General features: G+C 43.6%; 1 protein-coding gene across 5 annotated transcripts in view; it reads right to left on the bottom strand.

Moving 5' to 3' along the window:
* The window catches only part of col11a1a (collagen, type XI, alpha 1a), a 124,794-nt gene that overhangs the window by 33,924 nt on the left and 77,195 nt on the right, over window positions 1-13,675 (bottom strand). For all 5 annotated transcript variants that reach the window (XM_080417212.1, XM_080417211.1, XM_080417214.1 and 2 more), the window contains 6 exons: window positions 13,126-13,179; window positions 12,520-12,627; window positions 9,320-9,409; window positions 5,259-5,312; window positions 1,000-1,107; window positions 682-789 (listed from right to left, as the gene is read on the bottom strand). In XM_080417212.1, coding sequence (XP_080273338.1) covers window positions 682-789; window positions 1,000-1,107; window positions 5,259-5,312; window positions 9,320-9,409; window positions 12,520-12,627; window positions 13,126-13,179 — 522 coding nt within the window. The remainder of the gene's footprint in view (window positions 1-681; window positions 790-999; window positions 1,108-5,258; window positions 5,313-9,319; window positions 9,410-12,519; window positions 12,628-13,125; window positions 13,180-13,675) is intronic.

Genomic DNA, 13,675 nt, shown 5'->3' with positions numbered 1-13,675 from the left:
TATAGTAACCAATTAAGCCCTGTTTCATACTCTGGCTAATCGAAAATAGCCGAGCTACAAGCGCACAACGCGTCGTGAGGCTAAACGTTGTGAGCTTGTAGGTCTGCTACTTTCAAAAATAATTGTACAAACTTTGAAAAATTAGTACTTTGACAATGGTACTTTTTATGTCAATTCTTTCATAAATTTACTCAAGAAAATATTTTAATGGAGGACTCTCACTTGTAACAGAGTATTTTTATATTGTAGTATTGCTACCTTTAACCCATTAAGACCGGGAACGCATCTATGTCATTTTTAGATTTCTTTGGCTATTCAAAAATAGCAGATATACAAGCTCATAGCGCGGCACCGAGTGCCGCGCTATGAGCTTGCAGATCTGCCATTTTTTATTTATTTTGAAAATGTGTGCAAATCTTAGAATACATACATTTTTCTAAGCGTTAGGACTCAGGTCTTAATGGGTTAAAGTAAGAAAAAAGGCACCACCACCACTGTCAAGGACAAAGACAGTGACAGAAGGTCCGTGCGTGAAAAACAAAGAGATGAAGATTGATCTACATTGTGCTTTAACCCCCAGTAAACACGTCCCCAGTGTTGGTCTGGAAAAGGAGGTGGAAAACAGGTTCCACAGTGGATGGAGGGGGGAGGGGGTGGGGGGTTGAGGGGACCGACACTGACCTTGTCACCGTCCTCTCCAGGGGGGCCCTGGGGTCCGGCAGGGCCGGGCAGACCGACAGGACCTTGGATACCGTCACGACCGGCTGGGCCTTGAGGCCCTTTCTCACCCTAGAGAGAGAGAAAGAGAACACACACACACACACACACACACACACACATTTTCGTTATATACTGAGAAAAACTAAATGAAATGCAGCACAGCAGAAGCAAAATGACGTGCTTGCGGTGCGAGTTGTGACATTTACTTTCGCCGGGGTCTAGTTTTCTCTGTGTGTGTTGTGGACGGGACACTGGGGGGGAAAGAAACGATGTACTTACAGGTGCTCCTTTCTCTCCAGCAGGTCCTGGGGGTCCCTGGGGACCAGTTCTACCGGACAGACCAATTGGACCGGCCGCACCAGCGGCTCCTCTCTCACCAGGCGAACCCTGTGTGTGTGTAAATTGTGTGTGTGCGTGTGTGTGTGTGTGTGTGTGTGTGTGTGTGTGTGTGTGTGTGTGTGTGTGTGTGTGCGTGTGTGTGCGTGTGTGCGTGTGTGTGCGTGTGTGTGTGCGTGTGTGTGTGTGTGTGTGTGTGTGTGTGTGTGTGTGTGTGTGTGTGTGTGTGTGTGTGTGTGTGTGTGAGAGAGAGAAAGATAGAGAGAGAGAGAGGGAGAAATAGAGAGAGAGAGAGAGAGAGAGAGAGAGAGAAACAAGATGAGCAAGGAAATAGAGGATAAACGGCAAGCAGGAGCCTCTATTAGTTCATCAATAATTAACCTGCAAAAACCCACCTACACAGACATGGACAAAGTGAAAAGGTGGGCACGCAGTAGCTAACGAGGTTGCTTTCAAGGTCTACCAAAGCAAGGCTGCTATTTCAGAAACCCATTAGCTGTCCGGCTTGTACATTTAAAAGGAGAGACGGACAAAGAGAGAGAGGGAGGTGAGGACCTAGCAGAGATTCCAGACAGCAGAGGAGCCTCTCCTAATTATTTAATGAATTAAGACTGTGTCACGTCCACTTCACGGCGCAATTTCCTAGTAGAGCGCATCTCCATCAAATATGTACTGTGTAAAATCTGCCAAATCAACTGAAAATGTGAAGAGGTGGGCAGTAGCAAACAGGGTTGCTTTTAAGTCGTGTCAAAGCCATGGAAGCCATGTCTATTATCAGCTACTAGCCGTGTTGGACATTAACCCATTCACTCCGGGAACGTATCTGTCATTTTAGATTTCTTTGGCTATTAAAAAAATAGCAGATATACAAGCTCACGTCAAGGACAACCAAAATGATGCATTATGTAATTATAAAATATTTAGTTCCAGGGACCCCCCAGAAGCAAAGATTTTAGTTAAAAATGTTGTTTCAAAAAATATATGTATTCAAAGATTTGCACAAATGTTCAATATTTTTCAAAAACAGCAGATCTGCAAGCTCATAGCGCGGCACTTGGTGCCGCGCTATGAGCTTGTAGATCTGCTATTTTTGAATAGCCAAAGACATCTCAAATGTTCCCGGATTGAATGGGTTAAAAGGGAGAGAGACAGAGAGTGAGAGAGAGAGAGAGAGATGTGGGAGATAGCAGTGATGCAGTCAGCACCGAGGATTGATCAGAACACTAAGTGAAAGCCCGAGGTCACGGCTCTCGCCGCGCTCCGGCGAGATCGTTGAGGTTAAGATGGGAACACGTTTGTGAGGAAGGAAGGCAGCCCCGACCGTTCGCTATAGTCGATTTTTATTGAGACTGCTGCTGGCTCCTGATACCCAGATACAGGGGTTCATTGGTTTCCTAAATCTATAAAAACCCTGGACCAATGCAAGAGGCCAGCCGGGCCGATCTATGGCGACTTTTAGCAGTTCAGGCTCAGCGCTCACTGTGAACGCTCTCTCCTTCTTCTTCTTTTTTTAACAACATTTTTATCCCACGATTTTTGTAACTCTATTTTTTCACCCAGCGCCAATGCCTAAGCTTGTAATCCTGGGCGCTACTCGCCCTCTGCCAGCCTGGGGAGAGCCCCTAACTGAGCTCATGCTTCCTTCAACGCATGAGGATTGAGCAGGCCGCTTCTTATCACCCGACAGGGGGGGAGTTTCCCCGGTTGGACGTAGCTGCGTGGAAGGAACACGTTATTCCAACCAGGGGGAGGCAGTATAGAGACCAGGATTACTGGATTACTAGCATGTTTTTTGTGAGGGTACTTACCCTAGGGGGACACGCCGAGAACATGCAAACTCCACACAGAGAGGCCCTTTCGCCAACCCCACCTAGGGTATGGGCACTGATGCCTGACGGAGGAGAGAACACGCCCCCAGCGCCCACAGCGTCCCCGGCGGGAATCGAACCCAGGACCTTCTACAGTAGCTGTGAGGCGACAGCTCTATACGCTCTCTACTTCTATCATTGGTGTACACACAGTGGGTTTTTTATCAGTTCACTCCTCCGCACCCACGCACGACACTCGCTTGTCTCTTTCTCCATTGATCACAGTGAGAATTACATTACAGGCTCTTTGACATAATTATGTGAATATGGAGGAGCGCTTTCCAATTCAGATGTGTGCTCAGCTGTGTTTCTAAAACCACTGTTACTGTAGGACTCTGACCAGGTGGATAAAAAAAAGGCTTTTTTTGGATGTAGCCCACACAGAGTGCCGGGGGGGGGGGGGGCTGTGCCGAGCCGAGCCTGGACGGCAAAGCTGACAGAAGGTTGCATCCGTCCCGCATGAAACCTTTGGGTTTTTGGGGGAACAAAAGCCTCTGTCGATTATTTGACAGCGAGAGATGTCTTCTGGCACTGGCAGGCAGAAGAATGGGAGCGGAGCGTGCGACCTCAGAGGCAGCGTGGATCAGTGGAGTCCAGGCACAGCGGTGACGGTTCGCGAGGCTGCAGGGACATACTGTGGTGCCCGGTCGACTGGATATTCCCACACACACCATATGGGCGCGCTGTGCCATCTGTGTGTGTGTGTGTGTGTGCGTGGGCGGGTGTGCCAGGGAGTAATTGAGCAAACAATCTTGCTACCCCGGCTGTTCCAGTGCATCGTTGCTCGCAAGACAAATCACTTTGTGCCGAGTGGACGAGGTGAAGTGAGGCCAACGCTTTCATAAAAATAAACAAACTGACAGATGACATACGTTTTTCAACCGGATATAATGAGCACAATAAGTTTCCATTTGTCTTATTGTGCTCCCGCGAATCTCGGCGCTTGGTTAGTTAGGTGGAAATGGATTTTTTTTAAGCAATGGCTAACGTCTCCTCATAATTCTGCGGTTTAATTGTCATCAGTGACAACCCGCTGTGAATCAAATCCTATAACTACACCATACGGGAGCAATTCTGGCCAATTATTACAATGCTCATCTAGTTAGCTACTGTGAAATGGATGTGGCAACTTTCAGCATTCGTCGGCTCCTCGGCATTAGCGGTGGTTCTCAACCATTTCAGGCCGTGACCCCCCCAAAAAGAATCATATTTGAACTGGGGGACCCCCCACCCTGACAAGCACTTGGAATTGTAGGAGTTTGAGGCATTACATTTAACGTGGTCTTTCTTATATTATTTGACAATTTGGCCAAAGTTTGACCAGTTTTTATAGTATAGTTTGTCGATTACTTTTGATGCAGTAATGAACATTTTTCTTCTTTTTTTTAGGTATTAAAAAGGTCTTAAAAGTCCTTAAATTGACACTTCACTGTCTAGTGGGGACCCCCCAAAATCATGTGGGCACCCCCCCATCGGGGTCCCGACCCACAGGTTGAGAACCGCTGTCTTAGAGCAAGGCATTAACTCTCTTTAATCTCTCTGTGGCCAATAGTGGAAGCACCCGCATGAGAGCACGTCTAAAGAAAGGGGCATGCATGTTCAGCAAACCTTGGAGAAAAGAAAGAAAAAAAAACTGACTCTCACGCTAAAAAAGAGTCCTTACCCAGCAAAACCCTTTAAGGGTCAATTTATACTCTGAGTTAAAGAGGCACTTTAAGTGGCAGTGTATTTTTTTTAGGTGACTTAGGAGGCCTTTATTCACCTCTAACCTCCCACTGAGAAACCAGAAAAGCAACTATGAAGCTGCTCAATGGTGTTAAACTGGTGATGGTGGGAATTCTATAGACCTTTCCGGACAAAGGAAGACAGCTGCCCTCTAGTGCTTGGGTTCTATATTGGAGGCCCTTCTCCAAAGAACATAAAACCTTTTTACCAAACTGCAAACTAAATAGGTACAGCTAACAACACCCAGCAAAAAAAAATCTATTTCAATGCAAAACTAAGGAATTTGACAAACAACCCTGGTGTGAAAGAGAAACATAAACAAAATGTTCATTGTGAAACAAGAAAAATCTAACTTAGGGCTGGGGCAAATATTGTGATATTTTTGACTAAATACCTCAATATCAATTTATGACCATTCTTGAAAGTATAAAATAGGAAAAGTGAAAGATACTAACCAGGAACGATACTTATACCGTATCGTTATATTACGATATTCAAAATCCCAAGGTATCTATATCATGATATCATTATGATATTGATATATGGCCCAGCCCTATTTAGAATGCACAATTCGGAGAGGTAACGCATGTTTGTTGGCGGTATACTTACGACAGGGCCAGATGGACCTTGGGGTCCCTCTCCTCCCTTCAGACCAGATGGACCCTAGAGAGAGAACAAGAACACATTAGGGATTATGGAGGATTCATAAGACGGCAACAAGAAGTGTGGTTCACAGCACTACGAGTGAGTCAGCCTCAAAGTGGGGTTCCCAAGGCTTTCCATGCCCTTGGGCCTGCGGCTGGGGCCCCCGTATTGTGAAATACCAACAAAAAAAAAAAGCACAAATATTGAAAATCTACAGTACAAGCTTTGCATCACGATACATTATAGATTTTCGAATTGTTTTCCCAAACAATTTTGACAATAATGACGGACAATGCCCAAAGGGACTCCAGGTGCAAAAAAAAAACGTGTGACCCAAAAAGACGAACTATAAAAGCCATCCTCTGTTTTACTTTTGGAGATACGTACGAATTTGCTCTCTGCTGATTTATTTCCTCTGTGTATAGCCCAGAGGGTAGAACACTGCTGTTTAAAAGGCTCTGTCGCCCCTTAAAAAAAAACTAAATAAAAATGCACGCACTTGTAATACCTGTATGATGCGTCGGATAAAGTCCCATCCCTAGAGACATCATCGTGCCCCTTGTGGCACGGCTCTCATCAATCAAACATAAGCCTCGGGGGCTGCAGTGCGTTATACCCGGCTGCACTCAAAACACTTCATTTGGGTCAAGCGAGGCCATTACGATCGCGGACGGCCCGTCGACATGCTCCGTCATCGGCTTCACTCTCGAGCCCATACATCATCGGAAATGTGCCGCTAGTGCATTAATCCATTAAGACCGGGAACGAGATCTGTGTCATTTTAAGATTTATTTGGCTATTCGGAAAAATATCAGATATATATGAGCTTGTAGATCTGCTATTTTTTGAAAAATCGTGAAAATGTGTGCAAATCTTGAATACATATTTCTTTTGCGAATATTTGTAAAAATATGTTGTTCCAGGGACCCCCCCCAGAAGCAAAGATTTGAGTTACAAACGTTCGCTTTCAAAAGTATTATATTATACTTATATATATAGATTTGCGCGCATTTTCAAGATTTTTCAAAAAATAGCAGATCTACAAGCTCATAGCGCGGCAAAATTACACAGATGCGATCCCGGCCGGTCTCAATGGGTTAAAGACTCAGCACGATGTTTAGAGATTTAAAAAAATAAAAATAAAATAAAAATCATCTTTATCGACGCCCGCCAGTTAAACCGCTGGCCCGCGTCTATAAAAGGTCATCGATAAAGTGTGCGTGGAAACGGTCCAAAAAGCAGACCCTCAGTTAACTGATTGCTCGTCGTATACAGTACAAAATGATATCTTTGCCAGCATTAATTGGCCTTGTGGACAGCTATTGAGCGCTGAGGAGGGGTTGTGATCGAGACATTGCAAAGATTGAGGGAGAAAGAGAGGAAAGGGAAAGAGAGAGTTATTGAGGGAGTCAGACAGGAAAGGGAGAGACAGAAAAAAGAAAGAGAGAGATAAAGTTTTAAAGGGAGGGAAGATGAGAACATTAGAAACAAACAAAAGGGGAAGAGAATGGAGTCTTATACGGAGCACAGTCTGGGGCGGAGAGTTAGAAGGAGAGGAGGAAAGTTAGAAGGAGAGATAGGAGGAGAGAAGCAGAGTTAGAAGGAGAGACAGGGAGTTAAAAGGAGAGACAGAGTTAGAAGGAGAGACAGAGTTGGAGAAAAGCTATTCGAAGGAGAGATGGGTTAGAAGGAGAGTTAGGAGGAGAGAAGGAGAGTTGGAAGGAGAGAAGCAGGAGAGTTACTGTGGTGTAAATTAACTAAGTACATTTTCCAAAGTACTGTACTTAAGTACAATTTTGAGGAATTTTTACTTTACTGGAGTATTTACAAAATCAGTACTTTTACTTCTACTCCACTACATCTCAGAGGGAAATATTGTACTTTTACTCCACTACAATTATTTGAAAACTTAGTTACTAGTTACTTTGCAGATATACATTATTACATTATAAAACATACATTAACCACTTTAGCCCTATTTTATACCTCGGCTATTTGAAAATAGCAGATCTACAAGCTCACAACACATCGAATCGCGACGCGTTGTGAGCAATTTTCAAAATTTTTGTACTTTTACTTTTGGTACTTTAAGTACATTTTGATACCAATACTTTTGATACCAAGTACATTTTGAATTCCGGACTATTACTTGTAACGGAGTACTTCTACATTGCAGTATTGATACTTTTACTTAGTAAAACATTTGAGTACTTTTTCCACCACTGGAGAGAGAAGGCGAGTTAGAAGGAGAGAAGCAGAGTTAGGACAGAGAGAACTAAGTGAGCTGAAAGGTTAGTTGTTCTTTTTCCCCCTGCTATGCAGAAGACTTATTAATAGAATTTATTGGCTCATATACCGCCCACAGGCCCCTCTCATCAAACGCACAATAAAGTAGGAGTACTGAAATAAATAATCTAAAATGTGTGTGTGTGTGTGAGAGATATATGTATACAGTATAGGTCTGTCTGTGACCTCATACTGTGAAGGCATAAAGCCGGATACAATACTTAATTGAGCTCCAGTGTTGCAGGCCGGAATTAGCCGACCTACCAGCTCACGACGCGTGGCAGCGCGGTGCGTGGTGAGCTTGTAGATCTGCTAAATTGTCAGTGCAGGACACCACACGCAACAAAGTATATAGCAAGCCCTTTAGGGTGCTTATCCGTTTGTGTCATTTTGCATGTAATTTGTACTGTGTTTTCAAATGTACCACTTGTTTGCATTTGCATGACCGTGCATGACTCGCATGCACGCCTGTGGGTGTGTGTGCCTGCCTGCGTGCATGCATGTGTGCGAGCGTGCGAGCAGTAACCCGGCGAGCCGCGAGGGCACACACGGAGGTCTCTGTAATGAGTCCCTGCCGAGTAGTGGCTGTGAGCAAGAGAGTAAATTACAGCGGCAGAAAAACAATCAGCCCGGGCCTGCAGAGAGGAGGCTGACTGACCTTGGGAGGTGCAGGCGGAGTGCGATGGCCCTTTCATTGGTCCATTCATTCCCACCAGCCACACACTCTAATTGCTGACATTTTCCATTCAATAATTCATTGAGTAAATAATGCATGCAGAGACAAACAAATAACTTTTCACCCCCTTATCCTCCCGAACCGGGAAAAAAAAGAGAAAAGGAATAGAAGCCGGGTCTTGAATTGAACCGAGCAGGGATTTTATAAATGAAATCCTGTCCCACAATTCCCCATTGGAGAAATGGGAGGGACCATGATGCATTGCGGCGGCGGAGCAATACCCCCAGCATGCCTGTTCATTTGTAGCGCGTCACTTTGGATTTCCTACTGATTGCTGCGAGTGAATTCTATACGGGTGACTCTAATGAAGTGAATAGGTCTGAATGGGACCCTGTTCATTTGTTGCGACGGCCATGTTGTCAGTGGTGGAAAAAGAGTACTGACATTTTGTACTTAAGTAAAAGTATCAATACTGCAATGGAGAAATACTCTGTTACGAAGGAAAAGTCCGGAATTCTAAATGTATTTGAGTAAAAGTGCAAAAGTATTGGCATCAAAATGTACTTAAAGTACCAAAAGTTTAAGTACTCATTAATGCAGAATGTCCCATTTCAAGTTCTCAAAATGTATAACAATCTTTTGACAATAGCAGATCTACAAGCTCACAATGCGTCGCATCGCGACGCATTGTGAGCTTGTAGATTGGCTATTTTCAAATGGACGAAATGTTTATAGGGCTGAAGTGGTTAATGCATGTTTGTTTTGTAATGATAATCAAAATCTTCAAAGTAACTAGTAACTGAAGTGTTCAAATTATTGTAGTGGAGTAAAAGTACAATATTTGCCTCTGAGATGTAGCGGAGTAGAAGTAAAAGTATTTGAAATAGGAAATACTCAAGTAAAGTACAAACGCCTCAAAATTGTACAGTACTTAAGTAAATGTACTTAGTTACTTTCCACCACTGCATGTTCTGTCGCCTCTCCCACTAGCAGTGAACACATGCAACAGGGGGGAGGAACCATTGATGGATAAGGTGCAGGTGCAGGTGGAGCACTATCTTACCGTGGCACCAGGTAGACCTCTCTCTCCGGGGAATCCTCGTAGACCTGGAGGACCGTCCTTACCGGCTGTTCCCTGGGGTCCTGGGTCTCCCTATAGACGCAAAAGGGGAGACAAGTACATGTCGCGTTATTAGAGATGATGTGCCGTTCAAGCCTGCAGGTTTTATCCTGCAACAAAGTAGCGGTTCCCCCGCCAACGGTTTGCTGAGACAATTTCAATATACCGTTGCTGTCGGGCAGAAACCTCTTATCTCCAACTTCTAACTTTACATTTTTTCGTAAATGAATGCCCTACTTGATCATACTACAACGTCACACCAAAGAATCAAAAGTAGGTATGCAAGCTCGAAACACGGTTTCCATCTGACAGAGAAGATATACAATACGAGAAGTGATTAATTATCGGGTTTTTTTCTAAACTTTTATCCCACGATTTTGTAACTTTCTTTTCCCACCCGGAGCCAATTTTCTAAGTGATCCTGGGCGCTACACTCCCCCCACCAGCCGATTAATTAATTATCGTTTAATTTACTATATCAGTGCATCGTGCGCACTCACAAAAACATATTAACCACTTAAATTGTATTTAAGAAAAAGTTTACAAGCTCACAACAAAATAGATCTACAAGCTCTCAACAAAACAGATCTACAAGCTCACAACGTGCGGCATCGCATGGTGAGCTTGTAGATTGGCAATTTTCGACCATGAATGCAGGTGCCTTGGGCACAAACAGTTTGAAAACCACCCCGGTATAAAGTATACAAATGTACGGGGATATGCAACGTAGCACATTCCTAATGATGTCGTGTGTAATATGAATGGGTATAGCTCTAAGTTCCAAGAATAAGACAGCAAAATGTATGCTAATGTCTTCTTTGCAAGCCCACCGGGGGAAAACTGCTCATTCGGTGGCAGACATTCATTTTAATGGACCATTAGCTGCGATTATTCTGAGGCGTGTATTCTGCAGATGCATTAGCCATGTCTCCGCACCCCGGCATTATGGAGGTTTTCAGCTATAATCAAAAAACATGGTGACGCATTGCTCTCAAATGATAAGCCACACAATGTTCCTCCGAAAACTTGCAGGTGTTCTATCCTCAAGCTATGGCCCCGGTATGATGAAAAGAGCACAACATACGCTAGTTTTAAGAGGTAAAATCCAGAATCCTAACTAACTGTAAGACCATCATCTCACAGAATAGTAGAATGTTGCCTACATCAAAGCGTTCATTTCCATTATAATGAGGTTGGAAAAAGTTGCAATGATCGTACTTTCCATCCGCGAGCCTTATCCTACCCAACACACTGCCATAGTATCTTCCAATTTGATGTGTCTGACAATAGGACTGTGGGGGAAAAGTTGTGCTGCAGCTGTAGAGCAAACACAAACACGGCTAATAACAGCTGTGCCAGGGCACCGTAGTCACGCTTTGTTCATTCTGTTTCCAAAAAGACGATGACAGCTTACTTCAGGAGAAAGAAAAGCTACTTAGAGCTTCTTTATTTCGTTCCCCCCCCCCTTTTTCTTTGTGTATTGGCATGCTGACTATCTGCAGACAGGGAAGCTGAAGAGAATAGAAGATTTGGGTTCTATGGAGCAGATGCCCTGTCTGTCTGGCATACTGATGCAAGGGGTTCTAGGCGAACAGGAGAGGATGTGTGGGGGCTCGGAGAGTGGCAGGGGGGGCCATGGTGTTAGCGCCCGTGGACTTGATTAAACTGTCTGCTTTGGGAAGATGGAGAGAACATGAAGGGTGGAGACAGAGAGAGCTGGGACACCCGAGTAGTCTAGGGAGTCGGGGGTAAAGGGTTTGAATAAAGCCCAATCCTTCTACAAAATGGCCGCTGTCTCCACTTTAATGGATGTTCAATTGCCGACCGGGGAGGGAATTCAACAAGCCACTTCTCGAAACTCAGCCAATGCATGTGCAAGGTCAGTGGTCAACCTGCTATTGTATAAACTATGCTGAAATTGATGATAGTAACGCTTAGTTGTGGTGTTCATACAGGCTTTTGGTTTTTAGAGGGAATTTGTTGCTATATTTCGACAGTTGTATTCAACCAGTTCAGTAATTAACATATTTAATCAAGAATCACCTTTGACAGATAATAGCCTTGAAGTGACCAAAATAACCAAAAAAGGCAATTCAGGTTTACGATGGCTCTACCCAAGAGCATTTTAGAATAACTCTAGCATCCAATCCCAAGCCCATGATCACTTTTGCTGTTATGGGAATGTATTGTATATTGTGTTTTATTGCATTTGTGTATTTCATGTATTAGTTGTGTTTTTTATTGTTTGTATACTGGATGCCAGTGTGCCAAAGGCAAATTTCAATTCCATGATAAATATAATGGACAATAACGTTTTCTTTATCTTTATCTTTAAGTTTCTTTACTTTTGTGTTTTTCTGCACACTCTTCTAGTATATCTGTCTATATTTACCCCATAACCCAGCCTTTATTTGCCCTGGGTGATGGGATTGTACCCAGAGGGGGTGTGAAGCCTGCGCTGATTGCTCAGCTGCAGTATATTCTCTAGGGCAAGGGCCAAGGACCCCTTAGCTGAGAGAGAGAGATGAAGCAGGGACCTCCACTATATATATTGTCTAAAATTGTGTTCTGAGCCAACTGCCTCCCCACACCGGTGGAGGATCCCAGTGGAATTGCATGTCTCCGCTGTCGGGTGGGAAACAGTTACTTTTCAGGGAATGGAATATTCCAATGGATCCAAGTTGTCAGTGTTGCCAGATCTGCTTATCATAATTTCCCCCCAAGATTGTATTTGAAAACAGCAGATCTACAAGCTCACAACGCGTCGCATCGCGACGCGTTGTGAGCTTGTAGATCGGCTGTTTTCAAATAGCTGATGCATATGTTTAAAGTGCTCATGTGGCCCATAGTCGCTTCTTTTGGGCTTGTTTTCCTAGACCCGGTTGCTTGTTTCTCTCACAGAATCTGGCAACACTGCCAGTAGTTATCATTTAGTCACAAACTCTTGTTTGTACTTTTCACGTTGCTACTTTTGTGTAACACTGTGTAGTATGACGAAGTAGGGCATTCATTTATGAAAAAACACAACTGAGGGAGCTCCTCGTAAACAGTAATGCTCATCTGTTAACTGTAAAGTGTTGATAAAATGCAACATTTTCTTTGTCTTTGTGCATAAGGAGGCCACGAGAGCCAAATGTACTCACCTTTGATCCCTCCTTGCCAGCGGTACCAGGAAGACCCTGCTCTCCAGGCGGGCCCGGGGGTCCAGGGTGGCCTCTCTCACCAACGGGACCAGTCTCTCCAGTGGGTCCCTATAGTTGATCACCAACATGGTGTGACAAATCAGTTGCAGTTCCAACGTAACAAAGGCAAAGAGACATTTGGGTTGTATTTCCCCTTCCCTCGGGATCAGGTGGCGTTCAAAGGCTACTCAAAAACTCTCAATAACATGAAAGGAAAAAAAACTAAAAAACTAAACATAATTGTAAAAAAGTCTGTAGTTTTGCAAAAATGTGTGAGGGGATTTTTAGTCGTTTGGTAAAAATGAAATTTGTCTTGCGATAGAGCAGCCCCATATGCAACACATAATATTCACAGTTGATATGACAAAAAATAACAAATGAAATACATGAAAAACATGAAGACAAGAGCAGTAATGTCCTTCATTGTTCTAATGGCCCTTGGCCGGGCTCACTGATGAACAAAAGACTTCTGTAGTCTGACCATATTGAATTTTGGAACATAATAATAATAATAATAATCATTATTGTTATTATTTAATAATAATACTAATAATACACTCCTCTTACCTGGGGACCCACAACTCCGCCTGGGCCTGGAGGGCCGGTCTTTCCTTGGAATCCCTGATGGAGGAACACAGAGGATCAGTAATGTATAATCAACAATAAGGATTCAAACTATTGGAACTGGGAGGACACTAATATGGAGAGCAAGGTGGTGTACTGTATGTACAGTATGATCTTATTGTGACGGTTAGAAGTCATTATCGTACATTGTTGTATGTTGTTTCCCTGCAATTTATGGTTATCATCCGTGCTGTGCCGGTGTTGTGTTGATTAATAATAACCTAAAATGCGTTGCATGTTTAGAACAGTGCATCAATCGTTGATAAATCACCAGCAACAGATTTACAGTGGTTGATCAAATTCTCTGTGCTAGCCTGTTCCCCAAAGTTGCCCAAAAAACAGATTCAAAATATTGTTAGACTCTGAGTAGATACAGTATCTGAGTAGATACTCTGCATGTACTAGTTGTAAACATAGACCTTTCCATGCAGTACTGTATGAATTCAGAAACTACTACCATTATGCTTCATGTGGTCCCATTCTTGAGGTACAA

Source organism: Gymnoscopelus braueri, assembly GCF_963280865.1.
Source record: "Gymnoscopelus braueri genome assembly, chromosome: 21".
Lineage (NCBI taxonomy): Eukaryota > Metazoa > Chordata > Actinopteri > Myctophiformes > Myctophidae > Gymnoscopelus > Gymnoscopelus braueri.
Note: the sequence above shows the minus strand (reverse complement) of the source record. Positions and strands in the feature narration are given on the sequence as shown.